This window comes from Medicago sativa, chromosome 6, assembly GCF_051527215.1.
Source record: "Medicago sativa cultivar Bolivia chromosome 6, Bolivia_mono, whole genome shotgun sequence".
Taxonomy (NCBI): Eukaryota; Viridiplantae; Streptophyta; class Magnoliopsida; order Fabales; family Fabaceae; genus Medicago; species Medicago sativa.
The window spans coordinates 80486370-80508640 of record NC_140754.1 but is presented as its reverse complement, the minus strand read 5'-3'; the positions used below and the strand labels follow the sequence as shown (position 1 = coordinate 80508640).

General features: G+C 30.4%; 3 protein-coding genes across 3 annotated transcripts; 2 read left to right on the top strand and 1 right to left on the bottom strand.

Moving 5' to 3' along the window:
- Positions 1-444: 444 nt before the first annotated feature.
- Positions 445-1065, top strand: LOC146917269 (uncharacterized). The gene has a single exon (XM_085721858.1). It carries the CDS (start codon positions 445-447, stop codon positions 1063-1065), a length of 621 nt encoding a protein of 206 aa, XP_085577984.1.
- Positions 1066-1879: 814 nt separating this feature from the next.
- LOC146917268 (glutamine synthetase nodule isozyme) lies at positions 1880-7186 on the top strand. Its single transcript, XM_085719067.1, has 12 exons — positions 1880-2053; positions 2571-2610; positions 2733-2836; positions 2958-3006; positions 3149-3255; positions 3590-3677; positions 4315-4443; positions 5339-5413; positions 5533-5586; positions 5728-5765; positions 6156-6315; positions 6823-7186. Exons 1-12 carry the CDS (start codon positions 1980-1982, stop codon positions 6973-6975), a joined length of 1071 nt encoding a protein of 356 aa, XP_085575193.1. The 5' UTR covers positions 1880-1979; the 3' UTR covers positions 6976-7186.
- Positions 7187-16372: 9186 nt separating this feature from the next.
- LOC146917267 (uncharacterized) lies at positions 16373-17098 on the bottom strand. The gene has a single exon (XM_085719065.1). The coding sequence runs from the start codon at positions 16814-16816 to the stop codon at positions 16598-16600; it is 219 nt and encodes a 72-aa protein (XP_085575191.1). The 5' UTR covers positions 16817-17098; the 3' UTR covers positions 16373-16597.
- Between the last annotated feature and the right edge of the window lie 5173 nt (positions 17099-22271).

The following is a 22271-nucleotide window of genomic DNA, read 5'->3' as shown; positions in this document are numbered from 1 at the left end:
AAAAGTGGCTATCAAGCCATTAAATTATGGAAAACTACTTCTACCTACCTTCGCAGCACGAGTAGTCAAGAAACTGCAATCTGGAAAAAACTTTGGGCACTGAAGACTATACCTAGACATAAAAATTTTCTTTGGAGAGTATTGAATAACTCGCTTCCCTTAAGGAATGAATTGGAAAAAAGAGGCATCCACTACTCTTTACTATGCCCCAGATGTGAGTCTAAGATTGAAGACATGAACCATGTGTTCATGAACTGTCCTCTAGTTTCCAGGGTTTGGTTTGGAAGTCATTTAAATATTGACATCACTAACACTATCATCAACAATTTTACAGATTGGATTCAGTATGCAATTCTAAATTATGACCCAGATACCAATATTCAGATAGCAGCTATTGCATATAACATCTAGTTTGCTCGGAATCAAAGTGTTTTTGAAGGAAAAATGATACCTGAACCGGAGATAATTATCAGAGCAGTAAACAACATCAAGGAATTTCAAGCTGCCTCCAATCCCCAGATCGAACACAACGCTCCAACTGTTAGCTCGCATACTTCCCGTCAATCAGAGCGTTCTCACCAGTGGATGAAACCGGAAGAAAACATGGTGAAAGCAAATTCGGATTCCAACCTTCAGTTCCTTCATTGGTGGGGTTTAGGTGCTATTGTTAAAGATAACAATGGCTTAGTCTTAGCTTCAGCTACGTGGAAGATGCCGGGAATGGAAGATGCAACTTTAGCTGAAGCTTTTGGTCTCCTCACTACTGTTCGTTTTGCAATAGACTGTGGATTTCGGAGAGTTGAGTTTAAGGGAGACAACGATAAGCTTCTTCAGCATGTTCAAAATGACCCTACAGAGGATAGATCTTATTTTGGGGCTTTGATAAAGGAAATCCATTTACTCCAATCAGCCTTTGACACGTGTCGATTTAGATTTATCCATAGAGAGGCAAACCGGGTCGCACATGGTTTGGCACTTTTTGCTCATTCTGACCCAAATAGATTTTGGATTGAGCAAGTTCCTGATCCAATCTATGAGGTGTATTGTAAAGACCTTTTGATTTAATAAATTGAAGTCTTTTATTCAAAAAAAAAAAGAGAATAGGAGATTATGTACGGATTTTTTATTGTTTAGGTTATACTTTTAAACAAATTTTTCTATACTATATTATTGGTGTCAATAAAAAGATAAGAGTTTATGGAGTATTGTCGTGTAATTGAAAAAGATAAACATAATTTTTATTGGTACAATAAGCCACAAACATTTATACATATAACTTTATTCAAAATCTAAATTTTCATAAAAAAAATACTATTTATAATTTACACGTGTTAGCACAATAAAAAGAGCAGATATATGGACACGAATTGTCCATCTGAACATGGATAAACAAAATTTTTCCTAAAAGAAATAAATAAAAAAATAAATATTTTCCAAAAACTAAATATACGTTAAATGAACTATCCCACCCACCAACCACATCATTAAGTTTATATTAAATTAACTTAAAAGACAATGTTTTTTTTTTTTTAAAGAAAAGGCAATGCTTTTTACTCACCCTATCATACATTGCTCTTCACCTATAATTCATATTTTTGTGTAACAAGAATCATATCTACACCGCTATATATGCTCATTAGATTCATTTAAAAATTCAAACTTATCATGTTTCTTCTTTTTCTTTTAGAAAAAAGTTAAAAGATAATCAATTATTTTAGGAAAAAAAATAAATGATAATCCTATTTTTAAAATTTTATTAATTTAAAAATAAAATAAAACCTCCAACCACCTAAAACCACGTCCAAATTAATCTTCACTTTACTAGTAGTTTTTTTCATATCACTCATTATAAATAGTAGCATATGAAACCCTCTCTTTTGACCTTAACAAAAAAGCTAGAGATTCCTCTGTAGCTATTTGTCTATTACTTGCTTTTCACACACTGTGTTCTTCTTCTTCTTCCTTCACTATTCATCATCATGTCTTTGCTTTCAGATCTCATCAACCTCAATCTCTCAGAATCCTCTGAAAAGATTATTGCTGAATACATATGGTAAGGTTTTAAGGATCTTTTCTTGTTACATAAACCTTATGAAAACAGGGGATACTCTGTTTTTAAACAGGGGACTCTGTTTTTATGTTCTGTTTATGAAAATCTTTTGATATAGAATAAATACAAAAAAAAATGTAACAACTTTGTTGATATGTCATTATGATTATAGGTATATTTTAAAAGGGTTGATTCTTTTAGAACTTTTATTCAAATTAGATAAGATGTTGTTCTTCATTCTTCAATGTTCCTCTAAACCTATGGTTTATTTATGGATCAAAGAGTTTATATATATTTTTTATTATTGTATAGTTTTCTTATGGATAAGTCCTAAAACCCTTGTTTTTGATAGAATTAAACCCTCTATGGTTTATTTGTAATATTATTTTATTGTATTGTTTTCTTATTGCTAAGTCCTAAAACCCTTTTCTTTGGTTGATCTATTATGTTATGTGTAATATTCAATAACAATCTATAATATTAAATAAAAATTAATGTTTTTTTTTTATTTTTTATACAGGGTTGGTGGATCTGGTATGGACCTTAGAAGCAAAGCCAGGGTAATTGTTATTTCTTAATCACTTATTAATCATCATTATAAAAAAAAGTTTCATATACATTATGTTAATTAAATTTGTATTTATTCATTTATTGGTTTTTTTTGGTGATTTTGAATAAACAGACTCTACCTGGTCCAGTGAGTGACCCTTCAAAACTTCCTAAATGGAACTATGATGGATCAAGCACAAATCAAGCTCCAGGACAAGATAGTGAAGTTATCTTATAGTATGATTCAATTTATCACTCATAATTCTATGTTTTTTATTGTTTTTGCTAATTATTTTCACAAGAAACTTATGAGTCTTTCTTTCCTTTTTGTTTGTTTTGATTATTTGATAAAAAAAAGTCCACAAGCTATTTTCAAGGATCCATTTAGACAAGGCAACAATATTCTTGTAAGTTTTTCAATTTTTCAATTTTGACATAATTGGTTTATGCTTTATATTAATTATATTTGAATAGGAAAATGCCTCCTAGTTAATCAAAATGTATATTTTTTTTGACAAATGTTCACTTTGTGGGAAAAAAAATATTCAGGTGATTTGTGATGTTTACACCCCAGCTGGTGAACCACTCCCAACAAACAAGAGGCACAATGCTGCCAAAATTTTCAGTCACCCTGATGTTGCTGCTGAGGTACCATGGTATGTATTTCCTAACCTCCTATTTTGATTCTTAGGTTTTACCATTTATTATCCTTTCAAATTCTTAAAACCCTTTTTTAGATTATGTAGTATATATTAAGTTGTTGACGAATACTAAACACGACAATGATCATTGACACTGGTTGTAATTTGAAAAAAATAAAAAATGATTAAATATAACTACATGTATCAGTGTCAGACACATAAACTCTATAACCATGTAACACATTATTTGTCATATGAAGTATTAGTATTATTTAGATTTTTGTCATATGAAGTATTAGTATTATTTAGATTATAACCAAAAATTAATATTTCTTGAATGTATTAACAGGTATGGTATTGAGCAAGAGTATACATTATTGCAGAAAGATACTAATTGGCCACTAGGATGGCCTATTGGTGGCTTTCCAGGACCACAAGTATGATTTTTTTTCCTTGTCATTTAGTGCCTTTTTTTTTTTTTTTTCTTCTTCTTGATTTTTGTTCCCTTTATGTTTATCTTGTTTTGGATTTGTCCCAATTATCAATTTTTCAACCAAATCTATGATACATGTTTTTGTGCTAAGAAAATGGTTTTTCTTATTACAAGTAGACAATGCAATGTCAAAAATTGTTTTTCCTTAAATTTTTGTTTTTGTAAAATTAATGTTTCTTTACAAGTAACTTTCCTTTCATACTACCTCCGTCCCTAATTATAGGACCCTTTTGAAAAAATAACGGGAATTAAGATAGTGGATATTTGTATTAAATATGTTTGTAATTACTATTGGTTTTACAATTTTATCCTTCAAGAGAGAGGGTTGGTTTATGTTTTCAACATGTTATTTATTGCTTATTGAAGAAAAAGATGTATAATAAATAGGGGCATGTATGTAAAGAAATAATTAATGTAGTTGGAAATAGCAAAGGGGTCTTATAAAAAGGGACAAAAAAAATTCTCAAAATGGTCTTATAATTAGGGACGGAGGTAGTATCATTTTTCCGTACATAACTTTTTATTTTCCAATTTTTCTAAGGTTCTTTTGTGTAATTATATATATATTTTGTTTTGAACAGGGTCCATATTATTGTGGGATTGGTGCTGATAAAGCATATGGTCGTGATATTGTTGATGCACATTACAAAGCTTGTCTTTATGCTGGCATTAACATTAGTGGCATCAATGGAGAGGTTATGCCTGGCCAGGTATTACATCAAAATATTTGACTTTGCTTATCACAAGAAAAAAATATAGTTGATTTCAATGCACTCATGATTCACGATTTGTTAAGTTTTTGTTTATCAACAGAAAAAAATATAGCTGATTTCAATGCACTCGTGATTCATTATTTGTTAAGATTTTCTTATTGAAAGAAAAAAATATAGTTGATTTCAATGCACTCATGATTCATGATTTGTTAAGTTTTTGCTTATCGAAAGAAAAAATATATATAGTTGATTTCAATGCGCTCATGATTCATGATTTGTTAAGATTTTCTTATTGCAAGAAAAAAATATAGTTGATTTCAATGCATTCATGATTCATGATTTGTTAAGTTTTTGTTTATCAAATGAAAAAAATATAGCTGATTTCAATGCACTCATGATTCACGATTTGTTAAGTTTTTGCTCATCAAAAGAAAAAAATATAGCTGATTTCAATGCACTCGTAATTCATTATTTGTTAAGTGCATTTAATATCAACCATGATTTCATTGATAGCTCATATTATTGACTTTATTTTAAAATAAGATAAATTGTTCATTTTAGAGGAGTCAAATACTAAAAAAATCAGTAGAGTAAATAAACATTCTAGTCTTTAAAATGGTAAAGACTTAAGAAATATGTTGATAGAGAGGACAAATTTATTTATATTCTTTAATTTAAAAGACTAATTTGTTATTATGTGAATTTGTGGAATTAAATTTAGAAGACTAATTTGTTATTATGTGAATTTGTGGAATTAAATTGATCAACTATTACAATTTCAAGGGCTAAAATGCTTCATTACTAGTACTAGTATTCATGTGTGTTTTTTATTATTATCTTATTGGTTTCTATATAAAGTTACGTATTTTTTAATTATATAACAATTTTATAGTGGGAGTTCCAAGTTGGCCCTTCTGTTGGTATTTCTGCTGGAGATGAAATTTGGGCTGCTCGTTACATTCTAGAGGTAACTTATATTTTTCATTTATTTATTTTCTAAATTTTTTATTTTGAAGGGCTACAAAACCAAGAATATCAATAAAAATGTTATATCTGATGAAATTTTTATATATTATATTATTACAGAGGATCACAGAGATAGCTGGAGTGGTTGTTTCATTTGACCCTAAGCCAATTCCGGTTAGAATGCCCTTTTTAACTATTTTTAAATTTGTTAAAAACTTTTGTATGGTTGAAGAGTTGAAAGAGAAAGAAACAATTTCTTTATTAATTTTTTTCTCCATTTTGATATTTGGTTGTTTGTTACATTGTTGTTACTAGGGTGATTGGAATGGAGCTGGTGCTCACACAAACTATAGGTAACAAACATTATAACATATTGGAAAAATTGCATTTGATATCATTGTTCTAAAATTGTAGCTATAGCATCCCATAGCGAAATTTGAGTAAATCGATATTGTTTTGCGATATAGTACTCTTTAGTATCTTTGAGCAAACCACTATTTAACCACTATTTAGTATCTTTGTGCGAAAATAGTGGTTTGTTCAAATTTAACCACGATTTCAACTGATTTGAACAAATCACTATTTTCGCAATTCGTGCAATTGACAACGATGTTCAATAGTTTCTTTGAAATATAGTCGTTCTCAACAAACCACTATTTTTCGCAATATGCGTGATTGACAACACTATTCAATAGTATCTTTGAAATATAGTCATTTTCTTATTATTTCATTGGTTATTCCAGCACAAAGTCAATGAGAGAGGATGGAGGCTATGAAATCATCAAGAAGGCCATTGAAAAGCTTAGATTGAGGCATAAGGAGCACATTGCTGCTTATGGAGAAGGAAATGAGAGACGTCTCACTGGAAAACATGAAACAGCAGACATCAACACCTTTTCTTGGGTCAGTTCTTTACATTGATTTATGTACTTTAAGATAAAAGTCTTTAACTATTAGCTATAAGTATTTGTCAAGAAAGTTGGTGAAAATTTGAATGCCAAACAATTAGTAAAAATAATTGAAATTTTTCTCATATTGGTATTAAGTACAAAAAATAATGATTTTTCAATAACAAACTAGGGCTTTGGTACCTCTTAGGGTTTGAATGATGGATTTTAGATATGAGGACATATGCTTCGTAACACAAGTTTGTGACCTGAGTAGGAGCATTAAGATGTTCGAAGGTTCTTTGTTGTGTGCCCAAAAAAAGGATACGTATTCTTCTTTTTAAAAATTAAGGAAGTTATAAAATATTTTTAAAGATAAGAATTCAGTACGATTGAAATATTATACAATTATTTATCATTTTATTCTCAAATATATATAAAAAGATAGATTTAGTCCTCAAAACATACCTTAATATTTTGGATTTGGTATACAAATATTCATGTTATGTTTCATTGTATGTAGGGTGTGGCAAACCGTGGTGCCTCAGTTAGGGTTGGAAGAGACACAGAAAAAGATGGCAAAGGTTACTTTGAGGACAGAAGGCCTTCTTCTAATATGGATCCCTATGTGGTCACTTCCATGATTGCTGAAACTACCCTTCTATGGAAACCATGAAGTCACAACCACTTGTCTTTGGATTTGGACCACATCACATTATGTCTTCAATAAATAGTTTAGTTTATATCTATTATTATCATGCAAAGTGTTGCTTCATTAGTAGTAATTGTCCAAGTGGTCTTTAAGCACAAAGCATTTAGTCCATGTATTTGGATGACAATAATTTTATCATTAATAACATGGTTGCTTCTTGATTTTACTCTAATAATTTCATGGATCAATAATGCAATGTATGTGCTATTTCTTGTATTCAATGTGTTGCTTCTTTAGGAAAAGCTTGATCATTTAAATGTTCTTCCCCTTGTGGTAAAAAAATAACATTCTAGAAAATAATCAAAACCTATTTAGATTTTAACGAGTTTCAGATAGAATTTGAGTTTGAATTTGAGTCGAAACAATCTAGCAGATTTTATACACCTACAATCAAATTTTGAATCATCGATTTTCTTTTTTTGTGTGATAGTTTGAGGATTGAGATAAGAGATAATAAGTTGGACCTAAATAATAAATAAGCAATCTAAAATATTAGATTGACATCAAAACCACATTTTAAGTTTAAATTTAGAACTATATTTTTTTTTGGTAGTGAAATTTAGAACTATATTTAGAACTATATTAAAATAATTGTGAACAATTAATTCAATTTTTTAAATTTAAATTTGGAAATAGATTTGCCTAACCGCCTAGACATAACAAAACAATCTAGATTATTAGATTTTGGCAATTGTGTTATCATTGAACTTTAGGGAATTCAAATTTGAGATAACCTATCTACAAAATGTTTAAGTGTTTTTAGGTGTTTATTTTTTTATTCACAATGGGAGAAGACAATAATAAGAAAGCAAAAAGAACAAGAAATCTCCACTGCCCTTGAGTTGTAAATGGTCTAGAATGGACCACCAACCTACCCTAACCTTAAGAAGAAATGCAAATTCAATATGACTTCAAAGTCTCACATAGATAATTGCATAAAAAATGCAAAAGATATATATTCTTTTTTCCATTTGTATGAAAATTGATGAAATGTGGTGCTTACAATACATTCCTCCAAATTCAGCAATTGAATATTGTTATCAATGAAAGAGGTGCAACCGTCATGTGATGATAAGTAGCATTGAAATGGTGAATCATTGTCAGATAAATATTATAAATATAGTGTGCATGTGGGCATGAGGGGTGCCAATAGATGTGTCCTTTTCTATCTTTCCATTAAAGACACAATCCCATGAGGTCAGTAATGTCCTCCAATAAATATTGTTATTCATCTAGTGAGATGTTTTTTTGGACTTTAATTTATATCAAATAAAATAAATTGGCACCTTCATTTTTCATCTGTTAAGTTTCTCGCGCGTCTTATACAGTTTAAATTATAGAATCAGAACGGCATAAACATCCCATAAACTCTTTAAAACATGTTAAAGTATTTCGGATTTTAAGATCCGAACAGGACATACGAGAAAGTCATAAGATGTAAAAAGTATCTACCTAATAGATATGGCTGAACATAAGAGTTGTGTTATGATCACCCTATCACTATAAAACAAACTTCTATACAAATACATATGCTTAATTTGTCTTATATGCACCCCCAATTGAAAGGAGTTCTACATTGTTAAGGAAAAAAGGAGAGATGGAGAAAAACGAAAACATTATGATCTCTTTATTGATAAGTAATGTATAGGCACATGTACATATACACATTCCTATTTCTCTTTATGTTTTTATTTTGATGTAAATCATGAAATTGGAAATTCTTAGGAGAAACTTTCTTTTTGACAAATACTTTCGTTCCAAATTTTTTTTTTTTTAATCTTTGCTTAACCAAGCAATTGTTTCTGAGAGGATGTTGATAAAAAAAATTTGTTTGATATGTGAAGAATATTTTGGTTTTCACATTGTTAACCATTATTTATTTATTTTCCACGTTGCTAACCATTATTTCTATTCCGGAAAACCATATATCCCAGTAAACCTCCATTTCTCATCTCCATTCTCAATAGCAATTAAGACATCAATATGGTTAGAGGAAAGAGATAATACCTCCACTTCAACTTCTTCCTTCCAAAACATTGCAAGACCGCCGGCACATCTATTACCTTCTCCTAAACAACTAACAGCAACAACACCAGATAAACCTTGAACATTCCGAAAGTTGTTCATCTCAAAATCTTTTTTCTTAGTCTCTGTGAGAAATACACATGCGGGATTTTTATCTCGTAAGAGCTTTTTGAACGCACTAATCTTTCGTAGATTACCAAGCCCACAACAATTCCAAGCTATGCAACTCATTGTCTCCGATTAACACAAAAACTCCTTAGTGAAAGGGAAAACAATACTCCTTATTGAAAGGGAAAATCAATACTCCTTATTGAAAGGGAAAACAATACTCCTTATTGAAAGGGATAATCTATACTCTTTATTAAAAGGGAAAACCAAAAAACATTCAAAACAGGTTGAGGACATCCTTACTTGATATTAATAGAGGTGGACGAATGAATTTCAATGGTAGCAGCAAGAAAAAACCCGATTTCGAAATGCATAGCGTATGTCTTCTTTTTACTCATATGTATTCCCATGCTAGAATTTTTAAAAAGGGAGGATTAGAAATCCAATTTTAAATGAGAAACTCACAATTTTATATATTTCAATAATCAAAATACAAAGAATGTTTGGCCCTGTTTATAGCAATACTAGAGGCCTTAAATACAATGTAAATGGAAATAGGAATGTTGAAAAGTAATGAGAAAGCAAGAAATAAAATGTCAATGTAAGTGGCTAGGTGGTTGTATGCAACTATGGTGACTTACATGAGGTAAGTGATGATGCAAATGAGAAAAAGCTACACATATGGGTGTTGCAATCAATGGGTTCCCTTTATGTCTAGTTTTGTATCATCTTCCCCGGGGTGAACAAAACTCTCCCTCGAGTTTATATATAGTCCATCATCTAGTTATGGTGTAAGGTCGACAACAATCAAGGTTGTTCAAACATGATAGGTTCCTGAAAGTTCTACTTTATAATCATTGTCATTGATTTTATGTACTATTTTAAAGGGACCATAAGCTCTTGGTGACATCTTGGCATTTCGTTGTTTTCAAAATCGTTCTTTGAGCAAATGTCTCCATACCAAATCTCAAACTTTAAAGATTTGTTGATTTTTGTACATGTGTAGGTCAATCTTGTATCTAGAGTTTTGTTTAATTATTAAACCTGCTTATGAAGTTTACCGATCTCTTTTGCTCTAACTGTCTACATATGCACTAAAGTAATGTTTCTGTGACGATGAGGTCAAGTTTAGCAAATTATGTGGTCGAGTTCCGTACACCACTTCAAAAGGACACATTCCAGTAGCTTGGTTAGCTTAATTATTATAAGCATATTTAACTTGTGCCAAGATAAGATCCCACTATTTTAGGGTTTTAGCTATGGAGCTCCGAAGTAGGTTTTTCAGAATCATGTTAACAAATTCAGTCTATCCATCTGTTTGGGGACGTTTGGCACTACTGAATTGAAGCTTAGTGCCCATCTTGCTTCCCAATGTGCTCCATAAGTGACATAAGAATTTAACATCCATGTCAAAAGCGATGGTTTTTCGAATCCCATGAAGACAAACAATTTCCTTCAAATACAAGTCAACAACTTGAGCATAATCATTACTCTTTTGACATAGGATGAAATGGGATAGTTTTTAAAATCTATCCACAACTATCATCACAAAATCTTTTGGCGTTGAGTCCGAGGCAATCCAAGGACAAAGTCCATGCTAACATCTTCCCAAGGCCATTGATTAAATCTAATAGTAGTATATTGTTTTTGCTTCATTGATGAAGGACTTAATTGAACCTTCAGCTTAAAAGCCACAAAAAATACCATTAAAGCTATTATTAATTTTTTAAAATGGAAATTTAAATTTTATTTTCATCGTTTTGTTAGAATCGATTCTAATATTTTATAGGATACTATCAATTGTGGGTTTTGATTTTACAAAAATGGGTTGATGTTGTGATCCATTCGATGATGTTTAACTTCGATAAACATGATTAATAATATTTAGTTTTTTGACGCATAATATTGATTTTTGTAAAAATAAAGTGTAGGTCCGACAACTAAGGTTCATGATGGATGGAAACTAGATTTATATGGTTATGAACATAAAGATTATGTCTCTTTGCCATCATATTGACAATTATGAATTTATCAACGAATCGTCTTCATCAAAATCTTCATCAAGCATTTATCACCTAAATAAACAACAACCGTTCATTTAGCACCTTTGGCATATAAAGACGATTAAAAATTTATGCTAGCTAATTCATCTTTCAAGGATACATATCATAATCAAACCAATCCTCATTCATCTTCACAACAATGGCACATAATCGTTCTCAAGTTAACTTAGCATGATTCATTAAATTTCAAAGTCCGTCTATTTCTTAAAATGCCAAAGTTCATCTATTTTCAAAAGTTTGCACCATACAATTCAATTCCAATCCAAAACAAGTTAAATCAAGTTTAAGTGCTCAATTATACGTTAGTTAACTAATTTTAGGTGTTTGGGACCTAATGGTATGCTTAAAAACTCCTTAAAAGACGAAAAATTTGACTTCACGTGCACAGAGAGGTTGGCACGGTCGTGCCACAGAGGCGCACGCTCGTGTCATCCTAACTAGAAAGGTTGGCACGGGCCGTGCCAAAGGGGTGCACGGTCGTGCCACCCTGACAATACAAGATTTTCTGATTTTTTGTTTCGCGGTTTCACGCGTAAAATTCCGTTTTCCAAATTGTTTTCTATCTCGTTTTCACCGATTTCGTCCCAATCACTTAAACCACTCAAGTTCTACTTTAAAACATCATTTTCAACTTAAAACATCTCAAGTTCAATCATCAAAACATAGTTTATATCACGTAATCACTTAAAATGATTCTTAGCTTAAAAATCCGTTTTTCTCCAATTTAATTTCACACCTAAAACTTATACCCCAAAACAGAATTTCAAAACTCATTTCACCGTATTAACAACACCAACATAATCACAAAGCTCAATTCACCAAAACACCATTTCATGAATATTCATCCATTTCTCACAAGTTCACCAAAAACCACAACTTAACCAAACATCACATTTATCATAACTCATTCCATAAAATTCATTATACAAACATACTCAAACACATAGCAAGCAATTAGAACATAGTTTGAGCCATAACCAACAACAACATCATGATTTTCACACATTTAAGCTAGAATTTCAAAAACAGCTTATTCTATAACATCAAGCATAAGTTTAAGCACATAAACAACTTAAACTTATCATTTTCATATACTCAAAATTATCACCTTATTTAAAGCACGGAAATCAACTTAAATAATCATTAATTTCATAATTTCATAAGAACAAACATAACCCAAATGTCATCAAAGTGATTATAGTTTATTATGAGAATATGACCTTTCCCCCTTACCTTAATCTCCCAAAAGCTTAAGCTAGAGCTTCAAATCTTACCCTCTACCTTGACCTCATAGTTTGATCTTCTTCTTCCTCTTCTAGGTTTCTTCTTTCATCCTCGTCTTTCTATTTTCCTCTCTATTCTTACTTCTCTCTCTTGCTACTTTCTAGTCAAATTTAGGAAATGAATACACAACCCTAATTCACAAGTAGAGTTATCCTTATATAGCCTCACTAAATGGGTAAAGTTTTCCTCACTCTTAATGGGCCTAATAACTTTCTCATCTCATTAAAATGTTACTACATAATTACTTCAATAACAGCACACTAATTGCTCATACACCATTATCTTAATAATTCTAAAGGTTACTACTAATTCTATAAAAATAACTCTCCACTCAAGGTTACTAAAATACCCTTAGTCCTAAAATGAATAAAATACGTTTCTCGTCTAAAAATCCACTAATCCCAAATTAAACATATCAAATAAGCAAATAGACAAATATAATAAATAAATAAATAAATAATCCTAGCAAAAATTGGGGTGTTACAACTCTCCTCCACTTACAAAATTTCCGTCCTCGAAAATTACCTGAAGGAAACAACTCCGGAAACGACTCCTTCATCTGACTCCCCAATTCGCAAGTTAAGCTCTCTCTCCCGAAGGTCTAAACCAAACCACCTTCATCAAGGCAACCTATTTGCCTCTCAACCGCTTAACCTCTCGATCTTCAATCCTTAATGGCACAGTCTCAACAGTCAAATTATCCATTACTTCCAAATCATCCACTTGAATCACATGAGATGGATCATACACATACTTCCACAACTGAGACACATGAAACACACTATGCAAATTCGACAACGACGGCGATAACGCAATCTGATACACTACTGCTCCAACTCTCTATATAATCTCATACAGACCAACAAAACGAGGCGTTAACTTCTTCGACTTCAAGGCACGCCCAACACCGGTCACGGGGTTAACTCTCAAAAACACATAATCTCCAAATTGAAATTCAATATCCTTCCTCCTCTTATCATGATAACTCTTCTGCCTACTTTGAGATGCCTTCATCTTTTCCAGAATCATCTTAACCTTTTGTAGTCTACTGAACAACTTCCAGTCCAATCAAAGCACTCTTCCCTGACTAATACCAACACAACGACGTCCTACAGCTCCTCCCATACAACACTTAAAAAGGTGTCATTTCAATACTCGAATGAAAACTGTTGTTGTAAGTAAACTCAATCAATGCTAAACATTCGCTCCAACTTACACCTTATTCCAAAACACAAGCCCTTAACAAATCTTCTAAAGACTGAATGGTACTCTCCAACTAACCGTCCGTTTGAGGATGATAACTAAGCAGAACTCAACATGTGATCTCTACCTTTTTGGTTCTAAAATTGAATCATATTCTACCATAACGTAGGCTCACTAAAAAACATGCTCAAAATTCTAGAATCTGAGGTGGGTAACATAAAATAAAAAAATGTAGAAGCGCGAGAGAGATGGGGAAATAATTTCAATGAAGAAGACGCATTCGACTAGGATGTTTTGTGTCTTATGAAAATGATTTAGTTGACTTGAATTGGATGTATTTTCGTGAGATGAAGATGTTCTTTCTTTTTTTGGTGGTGAATAAATGAAATTTGAAGATGTTTTTTTTTCTAATAATGAACTAATTCTAGAACATGATAATCTATATCACGATTATTTTCATCCAATATTTACACGTACGTGAGTCTCAATCTCATTGCCTTGAACAACTTGTACACGTGCACAAAAGACACATTTTTTTTTTGTTTAGGTCAAATTTGTGCTTCAACTTGCTTGTAAATGTTTCAACTTCAATTCCATTTGATGACTGTTTTTTTAACTACGATCTTATCATTGTGGTGAGGTATTACTTCACTTGCAAATAGAGCATCCTAAATATGGTTGGTCTTCACATTGCTATCAAGTGAGTCTTTAACAATGAGAAAAACGGCGTTCTTTGATTCGTCAAATGTTGGTTCTTTGCCACAATGATTATTGAGTGCTCTAGTGCTAATCCAATGGTCCTTCAATGTGAAAGTAAAATTAGTTCACAAATAAAAAGACATTCACATACCTTTTTCAATAGAAAAATAATATATTAGGCAAGACAGATTCCACATAAGGTTAGAGAGAATTCCTATCCTCTTTAAAGATTTACATTCGAATTTACAAATAACCTATCAATCATAAAATTTTGAACTTGAACCAATTGATGTTTTTACATACCTTCAACGCTATGATTAATGTGAATGAAATTTGGTGAATTTTTGTTGGGTGAACATTCTAGTTCTTTGTAGTTTAAAAGTCTGAGTACTAAATAATTCAATTTTTTTAGGTGAATATAAATCTGGTTGCAAAATAAAGGAAATTAATTAAAGGATTTTGTTAAAAAAAATGATGTTAAACATGATAAGTAGATAAACAAATTGATAACGAAGTGACATGCAATTTGACAAAGTCGATTTTGCCTTGTATTCAAAGATTACGACAGACTCCTTCCACCATCGTCGAGTTGATATTACAGAATTTAGACAAGTGATTTGAACATGTTGAAGTCTCTTCAATGCACATTTCTCAAACTCTAAGGCCGAGTTCAATATACCACAAGTAAATGAGGTAGCTCACATCTTTGCTAGGGTTGCCCCATTATCTGTTTGTCTCAAAATTTATTATTGTGTACTTTGTTGTATAAACTCTCTAATTATCAAGAGCTTCAAAGAGTAAAATTTTTATGGAAAATTGTGTATTCAATGCATCGAAAGTTGAAGTGTTAAACTTTTTTAAAGAATAATTTTTTAATTGGGTTTAAAGAATGCTCTTAGAGCACTCGTTAGCAAGACCCATAAAAAATTAGTTAAAATTTAATTACAATTAGGTCTATATTAATACTACTAAGACGCCTTCTTCGATTATATATATTTTTTGACAAAAAACTTTTTTGTTTATAGTTGAGTGGAGTATAATATAAGAAACCTTAGATATAGCCTCCACCTAGTCCTTGTTTCCCGTTGTTGCACTTCTCAACCAGACACTCACCTACTATAAAGTCCAAAATTCTAATCAACTAATCTTGGTTGGCGTGACAAGATCATAAAAAACAAATCATCTTAGATCCCACTATTAAAATATTGCTAACGTTTTCATTTGTTGATTGACTATTGCCTATTGCAAAACCATTGTTCACCATTCATGGCTGATATCCCAACATATCTTTGATTTAAATTCAAGATAACATGGATGATGATATTGTTGGATTTTAGATCCTTGAAATTTCACATTTGGAACTTTATTTTGTGGAAGATTTCACCATCAAATATTAAAATTCATTAATATATAATTTTTTTAACCAACACGCAATTTTATAAATAAATTCTTCAAATTAAATACTATTACAATGGACGGTAAAATTCTCTCTTAAAAGTTTTAATGTTGTTACATTCTCGTAGCAGAAATAACAATCCAGTAAGTTTTAATAAAGATATTTTTCATATAACTTCTATAAGATCTCAATATGAGATGATCAAATTGTATGTAGCTTGATATAGTCTATTATTCAAAGGGGTTTAATGTTTTAAGGATTTAATAAATACTTAAAATTATATAAAAAATAGTGAATTAGATTTATCAAAACTTTATCAAATTTTAATTTCCTTAAAGAACCCCATAATCACAAACAAAGAAAATAAATCAATATTTCTAGAAGACCAGAGCATCCAAATTTGGCTCATGGAATATTTCAAAATCATGGTTCCTAAATAGGTGCATACAAATTGCAATTAATTGAACTAATCCTTCCTTTGAACTTTCCCACTAAACCATTCAAAATTGAGAAACCTTATAAGACCAGTTCCTAACCTCCACCAATGAACTTGATGAAACATATTAAAACACAACAAAAAACATAACACTAAAACAAAAACATATATTCAATAATACTATTATTTCTATTTACAAAAAGATAATAAAAATAGAAAAATATAACTAAATATCTAAATAATATCTCTGATTAAAAAACAGAGGAAAAAAGAGAAAGAAACAGGGGAAGCATACAAAACCTCCCTCTACAATCTCCATACATCATCATCATCATAAGACTAATCCAAAACCTTACATGATATATTCTTCCTCTATGAATCACCAACTGAAATAGCTTGGCCTGAAATTCCCAACGGTGACCGCGAAATTCGTCGCGAAATCTCCCTTAGAACAGGTCTTATCTCAGGTTTACCAGGTGACCAATCGAATACTTTCTCTGATTCTTGCTTGATCTTCACAACTTGACTATGAATTGGAATACCCTTTTGTCCAACACCTTCATCCTTCTTGTTACTCTTCATGTTCTTCATGTTTGTTACTCTAAGAAAAATTCTCAATATTTTTCTTTACACAAAGTTTCCAAGCCCTAAATATTTTCTTCACACAAAGTTTCCAAGCCCTAAATATATTTCTTGAAACAAAGTTTCCTAGCAAATATGTAAAGATATAAACTATGTGCGTTAAAATATATATTTTTTGAATTGCTATATGTGTGTATATATATATAGGTGTGTATGTGACACATAAGGAATACAATTATGAAACGTAAGAGATAAGAGATTGGAGAAGTTTGGTGGGAAATATCTATTCTTTAGGGATCAGTTTGAAGGGGACTAATTTGGACCATGTCGTTGACAGAGAAAGAAGGTTCTATATTATTTCTATGACTCATTTTGTTGACCAATGTTTTGAAACCGTTGGATTGTGTTGTATTAGGTCAAATCATATATATGGAAAGTCATATTCAAAACCAATTTGATTGAATTATTATTTGCTTTAAATAGAACATTCTCGTATTCTCAAATGTGTAGTTTTGATTCTTAATTTTTTACGTCAAGTTGTTGTTTTTTTAAATTATGTGGCACACATTTTTTTACTCCATCATAAGTTTTTTTAATAAAATAAAGGTGCAGTTAACGAGTACTTTCGAGATACTCTTTAAACATTCTAAGTTAAATGATTATTTAATAAAAATATCAAAGTTTTTAATTTTCAATTCACTTTATTACACAAACTTTCAAAAAAAAGTCACCAATTTTGGGTCATTAATTGGTGTCCCGGTAGCACTAGTTAATATTTCCCATAAAATAAATAAATATAAAAAATAGTTGTGAATTGTCTCTGAGGTTTGAACCCGAACACCTACTTATTCACCTTAAAAAGTAAATTCTAGTCATCATATTACTTACCCAAAAAAAAAAGTGTGAATCATAAGTTTTTTGATACTACATCACTATGAAGCCCGGATACGTAGTGCGATACGGGTACGATACGATACGGGTACGCGAAATTTTTAAAATTTAGGATACGATACGGCTAAGATACGTTAACAAAATATTTATATTAAAATTTATATGCGTGTAAAATACTTAAAAAAAAACATTGATTACTCATACTATATAATCATAAAAGTTACAATTTACAAAAAAAAAAAAAAATACATATGATCAAAATAAAAAATGTAAAGTTTTTGTATAAATCATATTCTATTTTCATTCATATGTTAGTATATCAACAAATGTATCAATAAAAGAACTCAAAACAAAGTTTGTTTAATGTTGATTGATTAAATCTCCCCTCTCTCGTTACTTTCATCCACCAAAATCATAATATTTAATTTGTTAATTGAAAAGTAATTATAGTGATTCGTATCTTAAATTTTCACAACACAATGTCATTTTTATACACTTCATTTTTTTTTGGATACGTCTGTGTGAAGTATCTTATAAGTATCTGTGTGTATCCGTCGAGTATCTTTTAAGTATCCGATAAAATATATATTTTAAATTAAAATAATTAATTCCGATACTTCTGGGATACGGTATCCGGAGTATCCGCGGAGTATCGGTATCCGATACGTATCCGACACAGGTACGGCACCATTTTGGAGTATCCGGGCTTCATAGCTATATCATGTGTGAAACACTAAGTGGGATGCTTGAAGTTCGAATTCTAACCTTTTATATAACAACATATTGTCTCTGTCAACCGAATTATGTTACGGAGCCTAAGTTTTTTAATATTGCTAAAAACATCATAAGTTTTTTTTAGGAAAAAGAATAGATAAATATCACTTTACAACTTGGATTCTTTATTCTGATTTTGATGAACAACTTGAAACTTTATTTCATAGAAAAATACAATCTCATATACATCTATCTTTTCGATATACCTATTTTGTGAATAATTCGATGATTGATTATGTGGGTATGGCAAAAAATTCAAATGGATAACATCGATACAATCAATTCAGATGCTTTTTTACTAGGTTGCCAACTAAATGGATAAATACTGAGAATTGTAGCAAGTGGTCGATATTTATTTATATTAATAAAAAAAAAAAATTTAAAACTTTTTGCCATATATCTCTTTCATTTACAAACTAAATAAATTTTATTTCATGTATGTTTAAGAAGATACAAAATTACTTTATAAGATTCCCAGTTGATACATTAACTATTATTAGAGATTTAAAGCCATCAATAAAATAATTTTATCTACGCCTGTTCAAAAAAATAATAATTTTATCTACGTTAATTTGATTAATTAATTAAATATGTATACGTCGGCTGTGAGTGTATTTCTATATGTAAACATTTTTTGTTTAAAAAATAAAATAAAATGTGTAAACATTTTTATGGTCGTTTTTTATGTGTGAACATGATATATACATTCATGCCTGTGGTCAAAGCTTTATCAAATACTACCTCTATTTTGTTATTAGTGTGTCCGTTAGTTGGAGGTTCAACGAACTTTCTAACCTCCCCAACTTGAAAATATTAATATTTAATTTGACTTGTTATTTGACTCAGAAATTTGATAGATATCAATAACAGTAGATTTTTGTTTTGTTTACTATTAAGCACCGATTGAGTAAAGAACTTTGGCCGATAAATCATTCCAAAACAAAATGTAATCCACTTTAATTAGTTTGGTCGCATTGACTTGAGACGTATTGATTTGAGATCTTATAGAGTCTTTCTCTAAGATTTTAGGTTCGATTTTCTCTGATACAAATTTAATAAGTGAGTTTGATTTCTTAAAAAAAAATCCAAAACAAAATGTTATGACTATTCTTCAAAACTCTTTAACGTAAAATGTTATTCAGCACCGATTGACTAAAGAATTTTGGTTGATAAATCATTCCGGAATAGGCCATACCTAATTAGAAATAGGTTGTGGCAAATTGAATTTGTTTTCTTGATTCTCCAATGTCATTTCTTATACTCCAAGTCTCCTCCCTAAAGAAAGGATTCTCCTCCCTAAAGAAAAAATACACTATATAGATCCGTAACAAACTTAATGGTGTAAATGTTAGGACCGGGATTCTCTCTAATAAAAGAAGAGTCTAATAGAATCTTGACCACATAAAAACAAAGTTTAACGAATTTTTAATATTAAAAATGGGTATTAATAGTGTGGATTGTTCATATGAAAAATTTGTGATTTGCTCTTGGTTTTTTTTGTTGCAAATCCTCACCCTTTGATGATAGTATATGATTGATACATTTTTTTTTTTTTTGAAAGAGATTGATACAATCTTATGTTCAATGGTGAGGATATGAAATGTCATCATCTACATGGTGGGGTGGCGGTTAAGTTAAACAGTGTACATACATGGATATGTGTAGCAGTGTTAATCAAACTATAGCACCGAAACTACGTGATTGTCCCGCAATATCATTCATCCTCACCCTAAACCATAGAGCAGGTGCACACTTATCATCTTCGTTTTTCTCTTGGCATATGTGAACATAGTTCAGTTGCTAGAAACATAGTATATAAAGATTGGGTTCGAATCCTGTATTTTTTATTTAATCATCATAAAATGTGAATTTCTAATCATTAGATAATGAAGTGAATTTCTAGTCATTAAATAACTTTTAAAAAAAAAAATTAGCTAGTGTAAATTGTAATTCAGAATTTAAAAAGTCAATTATATATTCCTATGACAGTAACTCCTTTTGACTGGTTTCCTAACAATAACTTAGAAATTTCTTTTTAATGGTAAATATATATGTATATCTTTATATATATATGATGAGAAATCTCCTAACAATAACTTAGAACTGAAATAATTAACAAAGACAGTCTAAAATAGTAGACATACAAAATTCTGCATCATTTTGTTTAAGGATTACCCTCACCTATAAAGATATGTTCAGACCATCATTTATCCGATATGTGACTTTTTAACAACACCATCGCCATAGATTTCATTCACAAATTGATTTTATTCTATAGAGTTTTTTATAAGTAGGGTTTTTAATGAGGTAGTAAATACAACTTATGAATTTTAAATACCAACATAATTGGTGGTATGTCATTTTTTTTCCCAGATGATGCTCTTGCACTTTTTTTCTAAAAAAAAGAATTGGCAATTCAAAATTATTTTACACTTTCATGCAATCAAAATTTGTACAAAATATATACGCTATGCCATTTAACTTGATAATGACGAACATAAAAATGAAGTCAAAGAACTTTATGCCATTTCAATAGTTTATCATTGACGCACTAAATAATTGTATAGATGTTGTTTCAAGTAAACGTTTTGTTTCCACACTTTGGAATATATGAAGAAATTTGATTGTGCATGCTATGAAAACGTGTACGCCAACCTTCAAGGAACTTTTTGGGCTGTGCCTTACCTATATATATCATCTTGCTTTCACTTTCCGTTTATAACCAACAGCAAAATGAAATGTACTCCATGTGTATAAAAATACAAATTCTAGATGATGAAAAGTTTCTACCAAGAAAATACATGGAATGTGAGTTTATCGATATGTGTTATTTAGACATACAAAAGTTAGACACCATATCTAACCCTTATAAAATACGATTTAGAGGTGTGAGGTGTCAGAAATGACAAGAGAGAATAAACAACATAAAAGTCGAAAGCATCATATAAACAATGCTAATATATTTTATATCCAAGAACATTTATTTTTGTTTTCACATGAGTTTCTTTTTACAAAAATGAGATTATTTCATATTAAAAGCTAATCATGATTACAAGTAGAACCAAACCAAAGTTTCTCATTTGTCATACATTTCAAATCATCATTGGAAACAAGCCCCTACCTAGAACTTCAACGGCAGTGCAAACCTTTAAGAACAAAATTGTTTCTTGCCCCTACCTAGAACTTCAACGGCAGTGCAAACCTTTAGGGAGTATTTGTTTCTATGAAAAGATTGTGAGAAAGAGAGAAAGTTAAGGGCCTTAAGGCGATACACGTTTATGCCACGTGTCAACGTGAGATTGATCTTCTAACCAATCTAGAACAGCTATTGAAATCAACTTAACTAATTATTTTCTTTAAAAACAGCATACAACTCTAAAACGACTCTTAAAATAAGAAGGAGAGAGTAAAGAAATTATCCATATATATAGGAACTAGCCGCTTTACAAAATTAGGATATTTTAAAAGATGACTGATTTTAAATTGTTGACGATTGATGTTATTTTTAAAAGTTTATTAATTACACATTGCAAAAAAAAAGATGTGGTAAATTAAGTAGGTGTATGTTAGAAAAAAATATAATAATTAATATCTTTTAAAATATAGAGATGATCTTATGGAAAAAGATGAAAAGATACTCAAGATGATTTTTTTTTAGGAGATTCAAGATGATCTTATATATAGATGTGGAGAGGTGAACATTTAATGTAGTTTGGTTGGATACATACTCCTCATCGAATCAATTAATAACATCTCATATTTTTATATAATTCATTTTAAAATTAATTCAAGTGTTGAG

Coding starts and splice junctions, on each gene's coding strand:
- LOC146917269 (XM_085721858.1), top strand. CDS start 445: ATGATACCTGAACCGGAGATAATTATCAGAGCAGTAAACAACATCAAG.
- LOC146917267 (XM_085719065.1), bottom strand. CDS start 16,816: ATGAAGAACATGAAGAGTAACAAGAAGGATGAAGGTGTTGGACAAAAG.
- LOC146917268 (XM_085719067.1), top strand. CDS start 1,980: ATGTCTTTGCTTTCAGATCTCATCAACCTCAATCTCTCAGAATCCTCT. Junction 2,837..2,957: donor GATAGTGAAGTTATCTTATA/GTATGATTCAAT, acceptor GATAAAAAAAAG/TCCACAAGCTATTTTCAAGG. Junction 5,766..6,155: donor GGTGCTCACACAAACTATAG/GTAACAAACATT, acceptor TGGTTATTCCAG/CACAAAGTCAATGAGAGAGG.